This window comes from Colias croceus, chromosome 19 (genome assembly GCF_905220415.1).
Source record: "Colias croceus chromosome 19, ilColCroc2.1".
NCBI classification, from domain to species: Eukaryota; Metazoa; Arthropoda; class Insecta; order Lepidoptera; family Pieridae; genus Colias; species Colias croceus.
The window spans coordinates 3,394,850-3,417,153 of NC_059555.1; the positions used below are offsets into that span (position 1 = coordinate 3,394,850).

Consider the following 22,304-nt stretch of genomic DNA (forward strand, 5'->3'; position numbering starts at 1 on the left):
GACGTATATCATATAATTTATTTCCTAGTGCAAAGTGTAAATACACTTTTCAAATGAATAATTGTACGCAAAGTACTACTTTTGTTATTTTTTGCCATATGAATTTCCGAGTACGCTAAAACCTTGTATATTACGACTGCTATATATAATATATTCCACTTACACGAATTTATCACCAATTTTTATTTATATGTTACACCATAGAGTATTATTTACCTACATGATAAGTGCAAAGCGTGATTTTCAGCCTAAATATTTGTTTTCTTAATTAATCATTTTTTCTTAATACTAATTATTTATTCACAATTATCAACACTCCATTTATTCACTCCGTTATTTAATAAAATGCCAAATAATAATTTAGAGATCATTTGATAATAATACGAACATAGGAATTTGTTAAAAATTTAACTTTTTATTTCTTTCGACTTACCTACAGACAATCGCACGTACTTTATCTTATTATTGCGATTTTTTATACGTGTAAAATTTAAATATTTTGTCATCGTATAGATGTTACTTCTGAATTGAAAAGGAAAGAGACAGGTGTTGTATTATAAGCTTGTGTGCAGTGTAGGGTGGTGTAGGTATGTGCGGTGAGGCGGGGAAGGGGTAAGAAAGAGCACGAGTTATGAGTTAGAAAGAAACGGAACGTCCGGTACTCTCCCGCGCACGTATCTATACAGTCCTACAGCCACTAACAGCTATAGTTGTTTTTAAAATAAAATATTCCATAGACACAAATTGGGAGACTTCTAGAAGATCATAAGTCAATCGTTCTGAAAGGAGAATGCCCATGAAAGTATGGACCACAGTATAGTGTTGCGTCAATGCCAGAGTGGTTTTGGAGGGTTCTTCGATATTCAACAGATTTTTACCAATTGATCTTTTTGTGATAAAAACAGGGGTTTTCAAGATATTGAGAAAAATGTGAATTAACCTCAAAACCTAAATAAACCCCATTTAGTTAGGTTTATGAGTGATTTAGGTAGTATTTTATCGTCTGAAGGTTATTTTTCGTTTAACATATTTAATCTATGCGTAGAGCTTATGCTTTCAGACAAAGTCTATCTGTTCATCGGCTAGTGTAGAGGCACCAGAAATCTTCCGGGACGGATTTCAAGAAAACCTAAATATATATATTTAAAAAATGCCAATAGAGTTTTTATTCGGTTTACATATTGTTGTTGTTGTTTGAATCATTTTTTCACTACATATTCGAAGAAAGAAACAAATAAGAAATAACTGGTTACCTACCAAGCTATGTCATAATAATATTTTTTATATAAGTATATTTAATATTTATATTATTTTATTTCACTATCTATGTTAAAACAACCTACAGTGTATAAACAATACCTTACAAGTGATTTTATGTTAATTGATTTTTTTGTAATTCAATGAAAACAATAATCGATATAAATACATTTAGCTATTTACCATAGTAAATGTCATAATAGTTGCTCGGTTACCGTGGTAACCGGTAATGGATACTAAATCTATGGTAACGGATCTAAACAATTACATGTCTTATTAGATTTAAAAAAACATTCCCTGATCAATATATAATATTTTCCGATAGTAAGAAGGCCTCTAAATTGCCGAGATTTTTTTAAATAGTATTGTTATCTTGATGCATGAGAAAAACCTGTACCAAAAATGTAAACGGTAATGGACACTAAATCTATAATAACGGATCTAAACAATTACATGTCTTATTAGATTTTACAAAACATTCCCTGTTCAAAATATATTTTCCGATGGTAAGAAGTCCTCTAAATTGCCGAGATTTTTTTTAATAGTATTGTTGTCTTGATGCATGAGAAAAACCAGTACCAAAAATGGGCATTCTCCTTTTTACAGCATTAAATTAATCGCTTTAATAAGTTATAGTACGCTCTAGTTCAAAAAGATCTATATAAAGGCAAAAATATTCATTAGTTTTTTAAATAACAATAGGAATTACAAAAGTTTATAAATGTCATATTATATTCTAATGTAATTCAGTAAACAAAAATTAATAATTGACAAAAGTACATAATTCACATATTTTGTAAAAAGTATATATGTAATTATGTAAAAAAAAAATTTGCAATAAATATACACACCGGCACAATTAGAGGAACAGAAAAAAAAGTGAGACTATGAGATAATAACGCATATATTATACGAAAATGTAATTAGACACAAAATAATAAATTGATTAACATCTTTTAACAACGACTTTGAAAAGTCTTCGTAATTTTTTATTGAAAAAATAAAGAAATTTGAAATAAGTGAAATTTTTAGATGATTATGAACCATCACAAAAAATAAAAAAAGTAAGCATTAAATAATTTAACCAGAAAATTAATGGTAAATTAATAACGATTGTTTCCCCCTCTTACTCTGATTACGGTTTCCATTCGTCTGGGCATGCTACAGATTATGTTATCGATGATTTCTTTTTGCAACCGATCCCACTCCTCAAGTAATACGTTTCCAAGTTCATTCAGATTGTTGGGGGGTGGCATTCTGGATTTAACCCTTCTTTTTAGCAAGTCCCAGACATGCTCTATCGGATTCATATTGGGGGAATTTGCTGGCCACTGCATCACCGGTATACCTACGTGGCTCAGATATGCCTGTACCGATTGTGCTCTACGACCACGAGCATTATCTTGCATTAGAATAAAGTCGTCACCAATAAATGGGGCAAATGGTACAACATGTTCTTCTAAAATGTCTCTGATGTATCGATCTGTTGTCATGGTCCCTCCTGTGACTATCACTAACTCCGTGCGAGCTCCCAAACATGTCCCTCCCCAAACCATAAACGAACCGCCATCATAAGCCACTGTGTGTTCAAAATTAGACTGTATGTGGCGTTCTCCTTTGCGTCTCCATATTCGCTGTCTCCTATCAATCTGTTTTAAAAGAACTCTGCACTCATCAGTAAAGAGAACCTGCTGCCATTCGATCAAATCCCAGACGATGTTCTCGCGCATCGGTTTCTGTTCCGCTAATTGAGTATTTGAATAAAAAAAAATTTGTTTGTTGTTTGTTGTCGGTGTGTTTTCGGTACTGGATTCAAAGACTAATTTTTATTTTGAAATAACTTTTGAATTATTGCAAAAAAAAATTTAAAAAAATAGTTTTGTTATAAAACGAATATACATATAATCTTTCCATTTAGCACAAAAAAATTTTTTATTCAAATACTCAATTGTGCCGGTGTGTGTATTTTGAGTTTGAGTAATATTTTCACTTATATAAGACCTTTTTTCATCCCTTCTACTATACCCCTTGATATTATTGTATTCTACGACTTATTTACACTAGGCATAATAAAAAAATAGTGCATTAAAAAAAAAACTTGGACATAATTTTTAAACCGAGAGAATTATTGCACATCTCCGTTAATAGGAATTTCGAATACCAAAAAATGTTTAATCAGGGGCCTTAGACAAAGTAACAATTACAAAACGATAACGAAGTTAGAAATCGCAAAAATGTATGGGATTGACATTGATCTAACGCGGCGTATGTCAATCACATACATTTTTGCCTTTTCTAACTTCGTTATCGTTTTTTAATTGTTACTTTGTCTACGGCCCCAGTACACTTAATAGCAGTGATTTATTTATTTTAGTTACTGCATTATACGATAAATCTAACAAAGGATAATATAAACATGGTTTCCATGCCACTTCTATTTAATATATTCCGGCAAGTTTCTCTTAAACCTCTGATAATAATATAGTAGAAATAAAACTATACAAAATGCTATAAAATAATAATTAATATATACTCTAAGTACATAGCCATTTGCACCGATTCGAGACGACACTGTCCCATTGCCGTTTGTTAATCCGATCCGATATGTTCCCGCAAAAATCGGAACGATATGTCGTCACGACTCCGTGTAAACGACTTTTAGTTGAATTCACAAACCGTTTCGAGACGTAACGGGGCAGAGAGACGATCCCATACTTTATATAACGGACACAATCTCAACCATAATACTGACTACTCTCTCGCACGAACGCCATCCGTTATTGCTTAGTCTATGAACCAGTCACTAAAACTCATTGGAACAAACTTTGCACTTTGAACTTCGTGACAAATTGGGGCTCTTGTTTTATTATTGGCACCTGAAACAAAATGTTATTATTTAGGTATAGATGATGTTCTATCAAATATTTAGTAATTATTCCAAAAAGACATGTATTTTACTTTGTTATTGCAATAAATCTTACCTCTTCATATTCTGATTGATCACCGATATCGAGAGGATCCTTCATCATCTGTAAATAAACGTTTATGTTAATTAATATTCATATTGTCATATAACTACATAGTATAAAACAAAGTCGCTTTCTCTGTCCCTATGTCCCTTTGTATGCTTGAATCTTTAAAGCTACGCAACGGATTTTAATGCGGTTTTTTTAATAGATAGAGAGTTTCAAGGTGAAGGATTTAGTATATAATTTATTAGGTTTCAGACAAAGCGGGCGATGCCGCGGGCGGAATACTAGTTAAATAAATAAATTCGAATAGTTTTTATGGTATCAAAGATACCTGAAAGGTGTGGAGAATGAATATAGTGGTTAGTGGGCATTTAAAGATGTGTACACACAATTGCTGTACATTTGGTGATGGTGAATAGATTTGTGATCCTTTGCGTGCCTTTAAGTGTTTGCGAGTGTGAGTGCGTGCTTGAATGCGTCCGTGAGTGCGTACTTGTAAAGTTTTAATGTGTGTGTACGTGAATACGAACTGAGTGAGTGCGCTCGTGTAAGTATTTTTCTATTAAGTGCACGTGTTTACTCATACTGTGTGTGTGTGGGTTTGTAGTAGTAGCGTACGAAAATACGCGCATGAGTAAGCGTCTGTGTGCGTCTAAACGCGTATGCGTATAGAGCGGGCATGTCTATACGCGTGCGTAACCGTCTGTATTGAGTGTGTAGGAAGTGAGTGAAAGACACGTGGATGCGTGCATATACGTGTACACGTCCCGTACACGTCCAATACGCTGCTACACACATCAACGTCTAGGGATATTTTGTATTGTACAATTATGTAAAAATTTATTTATGAATAATTTTGAGTAACGATACGAATAGATGCGTACGAATATCTAAAATATATTCGTACATTCTACACTAATATTATAAAGCTGAAGAGTTTGTTTGTTTGTTTGAACGCGCTAATCTCGGGAACTACTGGTCCGATTTGAAAAATTCTTTCGGTTTTAGAAAGTTCATTTATCGAGGACGGCTATAGGCTATATATCATCACGCTAAGACCAACAGGAGCTGAGCCACGCGGGTGAAACTGCGGAGCTCAGCTAGTACATAATATAGTCCATTGAAAAGTTACATTTGCGTTTGCGTTTTTTAGAGGACGCAATTTTATTTTTTTGATGTGTAGGGAGGGTCAGTGAGAAGCTAAAACCAAGTTTGTGGGGTCGCCACCCTTGTCCCACGGCCGCCATCTTGAAAATAGCGGTTGATATGGTTTTTATGATATATCTCTTAAACTATTTATCTGATAAAAAAAAATTGTTAACATTATTTGTTGCAAATTAAATTCTCTACAACTTTGGTCAAGTGACTTATTGTCATAGAACTACAAATAAAAAAGTTATAAGCGAAAATGTTCAGAAATTAGAGCTATTTATATTTTTCAATAAAACTTTTTTTTTATCATTTTACGAAGAAATGATATCACCATTTTTGTAGATTGTTTTTCGAAGAACAGCTTTTACATACAACATTTTTTCATTACGTCAATAGCTAAGGTTTTACAGCGCTCCGAAGTGAGTACTATTTTTCAGTACTCTTAACTATACAGTATACATATATTATGTGTGTAATAATCATAATTTGTCATAAGTAACTGTTTTTTTGTTTCGTTATTATAATATTTTTAATAATTAATTTTGCAATATTATTAATAATTAATTATTGACTCTTTTCCCGACCATCGAGGAGGAAGAGTCTGGAAGCGCGTTTTTTTTTACGTCGAAAAGCAGGGCTGAAATGTTCTGCAGTGTGCTTCCATTGTTCTGGAGTCTGGGAAAAGAGCCATTAGCCATTATATGTATAGTTAGGAGTACTGAAAAATAGTACTCACTTCAGAGCGCTGTAAAACCTTAGCTATTGACGTAATGAAAAAATGTTGTATATAAAAGTTGTTCTTCGAAAAACAATCTACAAAAATGGTCTGATATCATTTCTTCGTAAAATGATAAAAAAAAGTTTTATTGAAAAATATAAATAGCTCTAATTTCTGAACATTTTCGCTTATAACTTTTTTATTTATAGTTCTACGACAAAAAGTTACTGGACAAAAGTTGTAGAAAATTTAATTTGCAACAAATAATGCTAACAATTTTATTTATCACATAAATAGTTTAAGAGATATATCGTAAAAACCATATCAACCGCTATTTTCAAGATGGCGGCCGTGGGACAAGGGTGGCGACCCCACAAACTTGGTTTTAGCTTCTCACTGACCCCCCCTACACATCAAAAACATACAATTGCGTCCTCTAAAAAACGCAAGGTTAGGCCTAAAAAATGTAACATTTCAATGGACTAATAATATCGCTAGACTTTGTTGTGTGTATGTAAGGCGGGTGACCTTGGGCGGGCGGCCGCGCTTGGGCGGGCGGTGCGCGCTGGTGGCGAGCACGCGCAGCTGGTGCGCGCGCAGCAGGTGCTCCGTGTGCTCGCGGGGCGACGACACCACCGCGCCGCACGACGCGAACACGCACTTGAACTGCACCTCTGCACGGACCACACAATACACATTACACTTGCCCAATTAAGGTGGGTACAGACTGCTGAAATGTAACATGCAATGTAAGCTACGTGTTACGTAAAAATAACACTGGAAGAAAGCAGTGTGGGTGTGTTTGCGATTGGAAACAGTTTCACACGAAAGTTATATTCCTATTATCTTCTTTTTCAACTAGGCTTGGGATTCGTGGTTTCGTACCTAAATATTTGTTATTCTTATACCACCTCATACCACCAAATATACCGATAAATCGCCTATAAGCTTGATCGTCAGCGTTCTTTTTATATGACGCGATCTGTATAATTCTGCCTTTCATTTCATGTTCGCTGCAAGCGTGGACGCATCTTAACGCGCATTCACTACGAACCTCCCGCGTTCGTGTTTCTTGCCCCTTTGTGTTTGTTCGAAAAACCGACAAATCACGGATCGCTCGATCGCGCAGCTTGTAATACTCGTAGCATCGGCGTGAAATGCACATTTCACGCGCGCAAGAGGTCCAAACTATGAGAACTTGTTACAAAGTGTGTTTGTTACCTTTCATGATACATTGCAGCAATGTGTACGGTAAATTCTTTCATTGCTTGACACATTGCATGTTACGTTTCACCAGTCTGTACCCACCATAATACGTTACTATTGCACTACAAGAATCGGTCAATAATTACCTATTTAAATTTAATAAAAGATCTTCAATGTTTTCTCTTCGACGTTATATTCAAATAAGCTCCTTATATCGTAGTAATAACGTTGATATTCTATTGTACATGCTCATTTCAAAACTCTGCCAAATACACGCGTAAGCAGAGGCTTTGGACAATTTTCAAATGCGCGTAATCGTTAATGCCCATCGGTAATAATGAGTGTTAAACATAGACAAACATAGATGGCATTGTAAATCAATCTACAGGGTGGAAGGTTAAGATGGGGCATGAAGGGCAGGTACCTTAACCGTTGTAGCTACATGAAAACGTTCTTAGGAGACTATCCTTAAATTCTTGAGAAATTTTAATCTGCATTCACAGATTTTTGAAAAAATGTACGGTCAGCAAGGAAATCGGCAGTTTTCAAAAAAAAATTTTTTGATGCCAATCGATCCAGTTTCTCATGGGGATCAAAACACTCTAAAAGACCAACTGAGGTATGAGTACTAGAAAAGTCAGAAATCGCGAAAAACTATTTCCACACATTCACTATGAAAATAAGTGATTCAAAAAAAGATGCGCTAATAGAAAACTCCAAAGAGATTTTCAGGCTTCAATATTTTTTGTTTCTGATTATTAAAACACATACTGATAATAAGAAGAAACATTAATTTAATTAAACGGTTGTCAAAGAAAATAAAAAATAACAAAAAACAACATTTAAAGTGGTGATAATTCCAAAATTTCTGAAATAATTTACATAAAACTTATGATATGAGATGCTCAAAGTGGTCACCGTTTTGACGTAAACATAGGTTTGTTCGTTTTACTACTGAGCGCGTAGCAGCCGACAACTTATTTGGGTGAATTCCGTAAAGTATTGCAGATTCTTCGGTTGTACATACCGTTATTTGAGAAATTGGATTCATCTGTCCATAAAATGTTATTCATAAAATCATTATCTCTACTAAATTTGCCCCGTAACCATCTGCAAAATGCAACTCTGCGTACATAGTCCCCAGATTGCAATGCTTGGACTAATCGCCCATGGCGGTAGCATTTGTAGCCGTATTTCTTCCATGTTTTTAAAACTATCCAGTGCGAACAACCAACTTTGACGGCAACTTGTCTTTAAGAAATTTCGGGATATGCTTCCACAAGTGCTAAAATTGCTATCACCGTATTCTCATTCAATACGCGTGAACGACGCGGACGTGTCAAGCTTTTCTTAAATGAGCCACATTCTGCTAGATTTTTTACAAGATTAGCAATTACCTTTCGCGTCGGTACCTGTCGCATTGGGTATTTATTCCTGTACCATTCCAATGCAACTGTTGGGTTTTTATAAAAAGCCATAAAAATGTGACGTGTTCGTTTGATATTCAAATTTAAATAATTTTTCATCTCGTGCACGAGCTGCCAGCCACCGCCCGCTCACGCTCCGCGTCGCTGGCATGTTATGCTGCTGTGCCTTTGTCTTTTTACTTGTTCATGAATGAAAATAGTTTTTCACGATTTCTGACTTTTCTAGTACTCATACCTCAGTTGGTCTTCTAGAGTGTTTTGATCCCCATGAGAAACTGGATCGATTGGCATCAAAAAATTTTTTTTTGAAAACTGCCGATTTCCTTGCTGACCGTACATTTTTTCAAAAATCTGTGAATGCAGATTAAAATATCTCATAAATTTAAGGATAGTCTCCTAAGAACGTTTTCATGTAGCTACAACGGTTAAGGTACCTGCCCTTCATGCCCAATCTTAACCTTCCACCCTGTATTGAAATATATCAGTCAATACAACTAGTCATGAGATCATGACTCACACTCCGGTTACTCTTCCTCATCTGCATTATATCGGTCAATACGAATAATCACTAGTGTCATCTATACTAATATGTATTATAAAGCTGAAGAGTCTGTTTGTTTGAACGCGCTAATCTCGGGAACTACTGGTCCGATTTGAAAAATTATTTCGGTGTTAGATAGCTCATTTATCGAGGACGGCTATAGGGTATATACCATCACGCTAAGACCAACAGGAGTGGAGCCACGGGGGTGAAACCGCGCGGAGCAGCTAGTTACACTAATATCTCATGTCTCACACTCCGGTTCCTCATCCTCATCTGCATTATATCGGTCAATACGAATAATCATAATGTAGTTTATGTAGTATGTAGGCATTTTTTTAATATATTCTTTCTTTTATTTCTTTTTTGCGCTATCCATATTCTTTTCACATTTCCTTTCCTACCAGGTTGCCTGGCAGAGATTGCTGTGTAGCAATAAGGCCGCCTATTGCAAAATTTTTGTACCTCATGAATATGTACCACATTTCCTTCAGTCTAATTACACTAATATCTCATGACTCACGCTCGGGCTCCTCATCCTCATCTGCATTATATCGGGCAATACGAATAATCACTAGTCTAATTACACTAATATCTCATGACTCACGCTCGGGCTCCTCGTCCTCGTCAGTATGGAACTGCGCAATGTGAGCCTGCAGCAGCCGCTCGGTGGGCAGCTTCACGTCGCACATCGAGCACGCGAACCGCACGCGAACTGGACTCTTGAACGTGGAATGGGCTTCCCGTCTGTAATGTGGAGATACCATTTAGAAGTGAAACTTTTGAACTGTACTGTTTTTTTAGCCCATTGAGCCCCGAGCGGCCCGATCGGGCCACGACACAATAGATTTTCTATTGTGTCGTGGCCCGCAATAGATTTTCTATTGTGTCTGTGATTCCGGGGGCTGAGTTATTAGGCGCGTTGAGAGCAAATTTCAAGGTCGCGTCAAAATACCGTCACGTCATGATGTGACGTCGCTTAACTCCATGGAGTAAAGCGACGATTTTGGTATCTTTGAATCTTGCCATAGAAGTTTCACTTCTGACACGTGAGCTCGGAAAACACGCTCTTTTTGTCAGATTCAGTTCAGTCGTAAATTCAGTGATCAGCTGATCAGCGATTACGCACGGACTCATGTTTATAACTGCTGTGGAGCATGACTTCTGATGTTGTGAAATGCGCGAGTTAATAAGCGAACAAGTTGATATGTAACACAAAAATAAATTCAACCATATTCCGATGAGTAAAGGTCGGATTTACAAAGAAGTGTTTTTGAAGTTATACTTTTTTGGCGCGATGGAGAAAAATGGTGAGAGTGAATTTTTACGATGCACGCGCACACCGACACCTAAATTTAACAGCATGAAGTTCGTTCTAGGTGGTATGAAAATTGATAGCTATGTATGTTCAAGTTGTATATTCTAGTAATTTTTTTCCATACGCCAAAGAAGTATAACTTCTAACGCGTGTACATAAGTACACACACTCTTTTTTTTGTTACTGATTCTATTTTCTCTTTATAAACCTTTAATCAAACAGTAATTAAAAAATTGTCACAATCAGCAAATTTAATCCACACTATTACTGCATAAAGTAAAGATTTTACCATAAAGTTTGTATTTTACCATAAGCATTTAAACTTTGTACCATAGACTATTTTTAAAACCGTATATTCAACGTCACATACCTGTGTGCATACATATGATTTCGCTGAGAAAATCTCTCTCCACATATTGGACACTGGTACGAGTTCTCCAATGGGCGACCCGATAGATGTCGTTTGCGATGTTGGTTCAGATTTGTTACCTGGTAATATAAGGGTTTATAGGGTAAATAAAATAAAGTTCATTAGTTTCCCGAGGCCCAAATGACTCAAAGTAAAAAATATGCTTGTGTTGAGAACGAAAAATGTATAAAATAGGGAAAAGCGTATCACGCATTTTACCTTAAATGGCACTTTACATTTTAATTTGTCCGCTAAATGCAATTGGTGTCTAAATTTACATTATAACACATTTTATCCCCATTAATTTCAACCGAAACCAATTGGATATTACATAAGTGGGATATAAGATGGTGGAATTAGTGTTAATAATTGTTGGCTATCCTATGTAATAAATAAATAAAATAAATAAGATAGGTTTAGTGTTAATATACAAACCTGTGCATATGCTTTGTCACAACCAGGCTCCGGACAAACGAAAGGCCTCTCTCCCGTGTGAAGTCGAACATGATTGTTTAAATTCGTCACCTGTAACAAAAGATTAAGATGTTATACTAATTATTTCATCTATAAACTTACCATATTTAGGGCTGATTTTTCAATCGTTGGATAAAAACTTATTCATCGAATAACGTATTAAACTACCATTTCAAAAATGTATTCTAATTGTCCGTATGTGACAGTTTACAGGTGACATTAATGGTGGTGGTGGTAATGTTCGTGTAATACTTTATTGGACGGATAAATTTTAACATAGGATTGAAAAATCGGCCCTGAAGCGCATAAATTGAGACACAATTTATTTCAAAATTTAAATATTTATCTATGGTATTCTAGGCTTGTATGCCTTCATAAAGCCTTGTACAATATTAAGAGGTACCAATATTGTCGCGGTTATGTATTTCTATTTTACATTCACAAATTACAGCATGACTTAGCAGTTCGATATTTTTTAGATTTAGTTTTTGTATTTTAAACAAATATAAATCTTAAATACAAGGCTTCAGTGACTCATAACATTGAAAGCAACTTGTAAAGTACATATTTTAAACCATTGGACTATAATCTATATATATATTATTTTACATGCATGACTCAACAGAACAAATCTATTCAAATTTAAGAGTCCAATTCCTAACATTTTAAGGAAACACGTAATACAATATCTTATTCAAGTTTAGTTTATATCTATGTTACCGGAAATGTATGAAATCAAGGAATTGTATACAAATCCTAGGAAATGTGTACAATTCCGATACCATTTAGGAAATGTATAAAATATTGATTAATAAACTATTTAATGCATAGATATCCTAGGAAATGTATAAACTTCCTAGGAATTGTATACAATTCCAATATCGTATTAGGAAATGTATAAAATAAATGATTTCTGTAATAAAACACTGTATCGGGTAACAGTCTTACCGAAAAATAATAATAATATGTTCATATTATCTTACTAATTAACATTTCTTAAATCAACTTATATTCAATCAAATCAAATTTTCATTTGGTTAGTAACCAGTCCCCTCGTCCCGCTGTCCCCTTGCACACGTCCCAGTCGGATTGTACAATCCGCCGTATTACAAACGGCCGGCATTTTGTAATATGCCGAAATTAGCCTTTTTCCAAAAGTCTACAAAAAGAGGTCGTGACCCGACGGAGCCCCACTTCGTGGGGCTCCTATTTCTACGTAGTTTTAAAAAACACGAACCTAACCTAACCCACCCCCTTATCCAAACCAAAAATTCTGATTACGGGAATTTTCAGCCCTCCCCCCATCGACCCGCGTACCTTCCAATATTATTTCATTATACATTTCCGATTGCTATTTAGGAAATGTATAGATTTCCTAGGCAATGTGTATAAAATAATTTATTTCACACATTGCCGTGCGATTTTAGGAATTACATACATTTCCTAGGAATTGTATACAATGACGGATTACATACATTTCCGGTAACATCTATACTAATATTATAAAGCTGAAGAGTTTGTTTGAACGCGCTAATCTCGGGAACTAATGGTCCGATTTGCAAAATTATTTCGGTGTGAGATAGCCCATTTATCGAGGAAGGCTATATTTCATCACACTACGGGCACAGGAGAGGAGCCACGGGGGTGAAACCGCGCGGAGCAGCTAGTGAAAAATAAACGAAAGAATAAAATAATTGCAAAAGAAAGGTAAGTTAAATTCTTTACAAAATATAATTTCATATAGGTACATAAAATAATTCGTAAATAATAAAGCATATTTTAATTTCATTTTACTCACTTGGGTAAAGGCTTTGCCACATTCCTGACATTTATAAGGTCGCTCATTGGTGTGGATACGCAGGTGTGCTCGCAAATTATTCGACTGCGAGAACGCTGTAAAAACAATATATTATCAAACATATTTTAAGAACAAGGAAAATCGAAATCTTGAATAAATTCAAAACTGTCAAAAGTAAATTTTAAGCATGTTATTTAATAAATTCAACACCTTATAACTATACCAATCTTAATTCTTATACATATGTACATAATTTAAATTTTCAACATATACAGGGTGTCCCACTATAAGCGCGAAGGGACTTGTAGTTTTGCATAAACTGATCACGTAAAAAATACTTAAACAACAAAATTACGTCAAAAATTTTTTGCTAAATTTTTCCTGAAAATCCATGTTTTCTGCTCTAGCTTCGCGCAGCCAGCATATACGGTATACCGCTTCGCTCATGTGAGCATTTTGTCTATGAAAACATAATCTTAAACGATAGCTCACGTGCTGGTAGCAAAGTTGGGCGGGTTGCTTGTTATGGGTGTACACATAAAGTTTGAAGAATTCATCTATTTGAAAAAAAATGCGTCTGGAATTTTATAAGCATTTTTAATTAACTCAGCGTATGCAAAACTATAACCTCCTTTGATTACTGTATACTAATTTGTTATAAATAATTTCTTCTATAATGATCTTGAAACCCTGTAGTTCCAACAGGTTTACGTAGAATTTTAAGAGTAACTTAAATTGACTTTTTTTAAAGGTTACCCGCAAAAATCGAAACAACGCGAAAAAAGTTTTGTCCACAAATTTTATAATAGGTACCTTTTGGTGCACACTGGTTTCTAGGGTTTCAAAATGAAAATTAATTATTTAACTAATAAGTACAAACCTTTGTTACAGAACGTGCACATGAACCGTCTCTCGGCGCGATGGTTCCGCATGTGATTTTGCAACTGCATATTTTTCTGGAATGACTTTTGACAGACATTACACTGATAATTTCCATAATTTTGATCCTGAAAATAACACGCCCTACATTGTTCTCCCAGAATATTAAATATTTCAACTAAATTCATGAAATGTTTTTTACGATTTTGAACATAATCTCAATCATCATCATCATCATCATCAGCCCATATATGTACGTTCCCACTGCTGGGACACGGGCCTCCTATGAGGGTACAGGCCATAATCCACCGCGCTGGCCAAGTGCGTGTTGGCGGATGACACATGTCGTCGAACTTTTTAATTCTTCGACATGTCGGTTTCCTCACGATGTTTTCCTTCACCGTTCGAGCAGTGGTGATGTTACAACATGCGCAGATAAATTGAAAAATCAATTTAATTCCTGCGCGCTCGCCTGGTCTCGAACCCCGGACTTATCGATTCGAAGTCCGAGGTCTCACCACTGAGCCACCACTGCTCTCATAATCTCAATAATAATAATAAATATGTTAGTGATATCACATGAAACAAAAATATAGTGATAGTATGTAACAAAAACATTATAAAATTAAGTCCACTATCACATAAGTGATACTAGATTTTTGTTATTTCTTATAAGACCTAAAATTTACATTCGGGCTAGTCTATCAGAGCTGACCTTATAATTACATTGATAATTTTCCTCATAATATTAATTTAAGTTTTTATTTAATTTAAACTATGTACAGACATAATTAATCATATTTAAAATAAGCAAGTGTCTTATTCAACACATTATTAGTTTATTTTACCTGTCTGAATTCTTTTACTGTCTAAAAATAAACTATGTATATAAATAGCATCATCAAAAACTTGTGTTATAAACATAATAATCCACATAATGAATTGTAAAACAAGTTTTACATACATCGCAAGCTATTTATAAAAATATAAGTAAAAAATGACAATATCCAAAACACAGACCCAATCATGTTGAGGAAAATGAGGAATAAAATGAAAGTTTATGTCTATAAATTAAATTAATACCACTATAACATATTAAATCTGAATTCTTTATAATATTTTCAAGTTATAAAATACTTCCAAAATAGCTGCCAGACGAACATATTATTATATTCATAATATGGAACAATACATTGCTCTTGTATTTACTTTATTCCTATATCTAGTTTTACTAACTTATGATTTACCTCTTCATTATTAGATGATTGTTCTGAAGTGCCTTGATCATTGTCTCCTATGGTCACCTCTGGCACAAGTGGCTGGCATTTGAAACAGGCATATACTCCGTCCTTGCCAGTTTCGAATAGTTGCTGAAATTCAATACACATTATATGGAGAAGTTATTTTAATTGACAAAGGGTGGTCTGGAGTGTTTTAAAAAGATAAACTATATTCTAGCTGGTTAGTGTCAGCTACTTACTAATAGGGAAAATTAAGAATAAATTCGATCTAATTGGATGAATTTAACAGTACTAAAAGTAAAACATTCAAACCGCTTCTGTTTTTCACTATAATAAATTGGATACTATTTTAAGGCTAATTCAGAGGTCATAAATTGGCACCGTCTACTAGATTGTATTCTTATAGTCAATCGATTAAAAGGCATAGTAACTGTAATTGTTATATATTTCAATAAAGTATATTTTATTGAATAGAGAACTGATTTTGATACTTATTTTTTTTTTTAACAGAAGGCCCAGAAGGCACACCTTGCAAGGGACCAACCATTTAAATTTTGTCTAGGTCTGACAATTGGAAAACAATTTGTTTTTTTTTTAATGATTATTAATTATTAAAGTTTTTAAATAAAATGTAGAATTTTATTAATTTTTGGGAAAATTTAATGGGAACCATTCATCATGTATATATAAAAAAAATATTAACTATATCAAATAGATATAATATTTTTAAGTATATTATTATAATTTATAAGTATCTTTTGCAACTAACTTTACATGGAATATTTTTTAAGATGTGTTCCATAAAATTATAATATGAGTAAACATGTGATTTCATAACAATAAATCTTAACAAAAAGTAAATAAATGAGTTAAAATAAATAAATAAAAATATAAATTATTGCGAAACTACGGTTTTCGTAAACTTTGATGCCTTTCTGATCGTTAAAATAAAGCCATAATTCTCAATATCAACTGTTATAGAACGCAGAGAACAAACATTCAGCAATCAAAGAAAAAAAATAAACACTAAAGTTTTTATGCGGCGCGGAGCCAGACGTAAAAAAAACTGAGCGACGGTCGAGGTAGGTAAATAAAAAAAAATAAGGCGGGCTGGTTTCGAACTAAGTTTTTTTGTTTTAATTGGTCTAGAAGATTGTTAAAAAGTAATGCTAACGTTATAATTGTGCATATGCAATAGTTTTTGATTAATATCTTCTGGAAATACGGTTTAGAATGTTATTTTTATAACTATCACGCAATGAAAACAAAAAATATTGACCGCATACGGCACGGCATAATTATCATATAAGCGCAAATCTACATACCTCTGCTGGCTTTAAACATATTCCACATTTATCCATTATTGAAAAACTTTTTTCCTCTTGAAAAACATAAATATACAATTATTTTTCGATAAAATGAAACACTTTTACAATTTGACGACAAGTCGTCGGAAAAGGGGACAAGCAGATGCGGGGTGGGGCACAGGCAACACCACAGATAATGCCATTGCAAAGTTTGTTATGGTTTAGAATTTAGATTTAAGAATTTATCTTAAACTTTGGAGAACAATATTCAAGAATCAATTATAATTGACAATAATCTTAAATTTAGTTATACTGTAAAGATTTATGGAAGATTTTTCTCAAAAAATACATTATTCGAGAAGTAATGTATAACACCTTAAACGGAACGGCGTAGCAGTGTCAAGCGTCAGCTGTCGCAAGTGTCGCTTCGACAGCTGACATTTCATAATTTTGAATACAGCTAGTATAGCTACCTAACACATTTCTTAGCCCTTGCATACAAAGTTCAAGTGAATAATTTTAGATATTTTTCCATAAAATACAATTTTCATTCATTGGTTTATTTTCCGAGCCATACATCAGTGATTAAGAATAGTTTTACAAACAATGTGAATTTTTATCGTGAAATCTGGGTTAAAATCATTGAAACTATACTCTGTTAGCAATATTCGTATCAAATCATGTCTGAAAAACCAGTGGTAGCAAGTGGGGCTCAGCCTATAGTAAAAATAGGGCATTACACATTAGGAGCCACACTTGGAGTTGGAACTTTTGGAAAAGTAAAGATTGGGGAACATCAACTTACGAAACACAAAGTCGCTGTGAAAATCCTCAACAGACAAAAAATAAAGTCTCTCGATGTCGTTGGAAAGATTAGACGAGAGATACAAAACCTTAAACTTTTTAGACATCCACATATTATCAAATTGTATCAGGTAAGATAAGTTGGTTGTAAGCACTCTAGTGATAACTGTAGCTAGCAATTTAGAACATGAAAATCTGACAAATGTCTTTGTAATTCTTTGTTAGTTTTGCTTGTTCTTATCATTGATCAACTGTAATTAGTATATGAAAGAAAATTAAAACAAATACATCCACATTTTGAATTAACAATGTAATATTTCTTCAATACTTTTTTTAGGTAATATCCACACCAACAGACATTTTTATGATTATGGAGTATGTCTCAGGTGGTGAACTATTTGATTACATTGTGAAAAGAGGTAAACTACAAGAGCATGAGGCCCGTAGGTTCTTTCAACAGATTATATCTGGTGTGGACTACTGCCATAGACACATGATAGTCCATAGAGATCTGAAGCCAGAGAATTTGTTGTTGGATCACAATATGCATGTAAAGATTGCTGATTTTGGTCTATCCAACATGATGATGGATGGGGAGTTTCTGCGAACATCTTGTGGCTCGCCAAATTACGCTGCGCCTGAGGTAAGATAATAATATGATAATTGATAATGGATATACTTTTAAGGAGCTTAATTTGCCCTAATGATACCTTTTCACTCATACATTTTTTATTGCTATTAATGAGTATTGTTGTCCTTCCTATTTTTAGATCGATTTATGAGGCATATGTTTTATAGCAATTTATACTACACAATATTCAGCCTTGATATTTCTTTATAACATCCTATCTTGAACTAATTGTCAACTTTAAGATATAAATACAAAGAAATTTGTTACAGGTTATATCAGGCAAACTGTATGCAGGTCCAGAAGTAGATGTATGGTCATGTGGAGTCATCCTGTATGCACTACTATGCGGTACACTACCATTCGACGATGAACACGTCCCAACTCTGTTCAGAAAGATTAAATCCGGAATATTCCCTATCCCTGAATACTTGAACAAGAGCGTTGTCAGTCTATTATGTAATATGATGCAAGTAGATCCCATGAAGAGGGCAAGTATAGAAGATGTGAAGAAACACGACTGGTTCCAGAAGGATCTCCCCGAATACCTGTTCCCATCACCTGTGGAGCAGGTATTTATTAACTATGTACGGACTACAGTACCTTTATACAGTTAAGCAAGGGAAATTTTACTAACATCACAAATATTAAGTAAATTGCGTAAGTGCACACTTCACAATAATTGTGGTACATGTCTTCATATCATGGTGGAAATTATTATTAATTTTGCACAGTGGTGTGGGAACATCATATATTATCAACTCATCATAAAAGCAATAAAACAATTTTGACATTTTTGGGGTGTTGGTAAATTTATTTAATTTTAAAAATTTGTTCACGTGGATTAATTTGAAGTCAAATAAGCAAAATTATATTTTTATAAAATTTCTAGATTTAGTTCCTATGATTAGTTTTATTCAAAGTAAATCTCCTTATGATTGATTAATATAATTTAAGAAAGAGCCAACTAAATTAATCTGCCAGCCAAACAATAACTTATCTCATTGAACACACTGAATACAATTTTAATGAAATATTTTATTTTTTACCTTTCACAACAAAAATACATTTATTAGATTAATTTATTACTTTAAAAGTTATTTCATTAAACATGTAGTTTACACTAGCCCGAATTGCCTGCAAAATAGTAAGTACTCCATATACTTTTAACAAAAACACAAAAAATTTACTAAAATAGGAAAAAATGCCATAACAAATTTCTATTTAACAGGATAGTGGAGTAATAGATACAGAAGCAATAGCAGAAGTCTGCGATAAGTTTGGAGTGCGTGAACAAGAAGTGCACAACGCTCTCTTGAGCGGAGACCCGCACGATCAACTGGCTATAGCGTACCATCTGATCATTGATAACAAACGCATGGCGGATGAAGCTGCAAGAGCTGAAATCAAGGACTTTTATGTAGCTAGTGAGTTCTTAATAAAATGACTTTAAAAACTGTATATTTTTAAGCTATTGCATAGCTTCTATCGCGGGCCTTGAGCGCGGGGACCGAATCGAGAAATTCCGTAACGAAAAAACCTCACGCTCCCCATTCCTACGGGCGGAGGTGTGGCTTGAAGGCATAGCATGCAATAGCTTTACCGCGGCAGTCCCCGAGTGCCACACGTCGTTTTTTTTTAAGTTTATAGCACTATTTGTTTGCTTCTTGAGATATTTTTTAACAATTAGAAAAATTATAAAAAAAAATCTATCACGAAGCGGGATTTGAACCCGCGTCTTTCGCCTAATACCGGGACGACGCGACGCCTGACTTCTCGGCCACTCGTGATCCTTATGAACAACCATTTCAACCAATATTTTTTTTTTCTATATAAAAATCATATAATAATTTTCACATTATATCTGAAAATTTTCATAATTATAAAAAATTACAGATGCTTCGCCGCCCGCAGTGACTGAAACACACCGTCCGCACCCTGAACGTATAGCCCCATTGCGGGATAAATCGTCGCCCGCTGCTCAGCCCGCTGCTGATAAGCAACGTGGCACGCCTGTTAAACGGTCAGTAGATAGGATTTTATTTAAATTGTTTGCTTCTCAAATCTGTAGAAAGTTTTCCGGTAAGAGTTCTAAAAAAATATAAGACCAGGTTCTGAAGTGTAATGCAAGTTTTGACAATCGGTCGAGTTTATCTATTAGCATTTAGCAACTTACAATAGCCTATCAAATAGTCGTAGGTCGTCGAAGAATATCGGAGCGACTTGTATAAAACATTCATTGAAATTAATACCTTATTTCGAGGCAGTAATGTTCAAAGACTATTTTCACTTCGCTCATTAGAAAACTGCCTACTAATGAGTCTATACAGGGTGTCCCACTATTGGTATACTAAGCGTGAAGGGACTTGTAGTTTTGCATACACTGAACACGTAAAAAATACTTAAACAACAAAATTATGTCAAAAAAATTTCCTGAAAATCCATGCTTTCTTCATTAGCTTCGCGCAGCCGGCATATACCGCTTCTGTAATGTGAGCATTTTGAAATGATGAAAACATAATCTTAAACGATACTTCACGTGCTGATGGCAAAGTTGGGTGGGTTGTTTGTTATGGGTGTTCACATAGAGTTTTAAGAATTCGTCTATTTGAAAAAAAAATGCGTCTGGATTTTTATAAGTATTTTTTATAAACTCAGCGTATGCAAAACCATAACCTCCTTTGAGCTTAGTATACCAACAGTGGGACACCCTGTATATTTATTGTATGTCAATGATTAGCACACAAACAAACGAAAAAACATTTAATTGATTTGGATTTGGTAGGCCCTTTTTTCTGAGTAATAATAATTATTATTTTTCATATTTCAGAGCTAAATGGCATTTGGGTATTCGATCCCAGAGCAAGCCAAACGATATAATGTTGGAAGTGTTCCGCGCTATGAAGGCTTTGGATTACGAGTGGAAAGTCATCAATCCTTATCATGTTAGGTCAGTTATATTCTATTTTATAAAAAGGAAATTGATAAATGAACAAAATGTTCATGTTTAATTTCAAGCATTCATATGCTTAAAAAACTAAATATTTTCATAATATTCAATTAAAAGGTAGGATTCGAAATTGTAGACGAAGGACACTGGTTCTAATTTCGCCCCAGTATCGATTTTTTTCGATTTTAAAAATTTTTAAATTTATGGTTTTCTATTTCTTCTGGAAATAAAAAAAAAACATATTTTTACCAGGGTCCGCACGCTCAACAAAATGACGCAAAAGTACGTGAAGATGTCGCTACAACTCTACCAAGTGGACTACAAGTCTTACCTCCTCGATTTCAAATCCCTCTCAGGGGAAAAAGAGGACCCAGAAGATGAAACCGCCTCCCCCCTCGCACAAACCCCCGTCACCTCCCTCCCATCCCCCATGCAAACACAGGGTCACCACACTATGGAGTTTTTCGAAATGTGCGCAGCCCTAATTATTCAATTGGCTCGATAGATATCGTCAACCTGGTGAAATAAATCTGAATTATACAAAAATGATAAGCTGTAGATACATTGATTTATTACTATGTTACATAAAATATATGAAAATGTTTCAAGTGTGTCCCTATGTGAAAATACATTTTTACCGACATGCAGGTTAATTAATATTATGCAAGCTCAAATAAAATTGTCTTTACGTACAGGTTGTTTTTGCCAAATTCAACCTTGCAAATGAATTGTTAATAATTTTATAAGGCTGGTTGCAGAGCTTGACCGACCATCAGTGCGTACGTCAGTCGCGCTTGTCATATGTATGGAAATTCATAAACCCGTTCATAGCTAGACCGACCATACGCACGCGTACTGTCATGCGCATTAGTGTCATAGTCATACAATTGTTGATGCGTATCGTCAGGACCGACGGTACGCACTGACGGTCGGTCAAGCTCTGCAACCAGCCTAAACTGTACATCAGTTGAGAATCGAGTCTACTTTTCAGGAAATCATGCACTATCTACTGTAGTAGTAAATCAATGTCTAGTTAGCAATAATATGTGCAATGAAATGATATCATCGCTATGCCACAAAAAATTAAAACGGGGGCTTATTTGTTACGAACACGAATTGAAAAAAGGGGTTGCGAGCGATACGTCAAAACGCTTTAAAATATTTGGATCAGATGTCATCATAATAATGTGGACATTATACGCTATGCTATATACCTAGCAAAA

General features: G+C 34.5%; 2 protein-coding genes across 4 annotated transcripts; one reads left to right on the forward strand and one right to left on the reverse strand.

Moving 5' to 3' along the window:
• Nucleotides 1–3,517: 3,517 nt before the first annotated feature.
• Nucleotides 3,518–16,853, reverse strand: LOC123700055 (gastrula zinc finger protein XlCGF7.1-like). 2 transcript variants are annotated; one of them, XM_045647165.1, is made up of 10 exons: nucleotides 16,718–16,853; nucleotides 15,399–15,521; nucleotides 14,153–14,237; nucleotides 13,273–13,367; nucleotides 11,436–11,525; nucleotides 10,962–11,080; nucleotides 9,881–10,020; nucleotides 6,628–6,773; nucleotides 4,239–4,286; nucleotides 3,518–4,133 (listed from the first exon to the last, which is right to left on the reverse strand). In XM_045647165.1, the coding sequence occupies exons 1-10, from the start codon at nucleotides 16,751–16,753 to the stop codon at nucleotides 4,068–4,070; spliced, it is 948 nt and encodes a 315-aa protein (XP_045503121.1). In that variant the 5' UTR covers nucleotides 16,754–16,853; the 3' UTR covers nucleotides 3,518–4,067. The 2 variants fall into 2 exon arrangements, with proteins under 2 accessions (XP_045503121.1, XP_045503120.1); XM_045647164.1 differs by having other exon boundaries at nucleotides 14,153–14,279.
• A 316-nt stretch (nucleotides 16,854–17,169) lies between these two features.
• LOC123700068 (5'-AMP-activated protein kinase catalytic subunit alpha-2) lies at nucleotides 17,170–21,639 on the forward strand. Of its 2 annotated transcripts, none has more exons than XM_045647182.1 (7): nucleotides 17,170–17,634; nucleotides 17,841–18,146; nucleotides 18,404–18,718; nucleotides 19,363–19,558; nucleotides 20,028–20,154; nucleotides 20,962–21,081; nucleotides 21,334–21,639. In XM_045647182.1, exons 1-7 carry the CDS (start codon nucleotides 17,380–17,382, stop codon nucleotides 21,584–21,586), a joined length of 1,572 nt encoding a protein of 523 aa, XP_045503138.1. In that variant the 5' UTR covers nucleotides 17,170–17,379; the 3' UTR covers nucleotides 21,587–21,639. The 2 variants fall into 2 exon arrangements, with proteins under 2 accessions (XP_045503138.1, XP_045503139.1); XM_045647183.1 differs by having other exon boundaries at nucleotides 18,404–18,703.
• The last annotated feature ends 665 nt before the right edge of the window (nucleotides 21,640–22,304 follow it).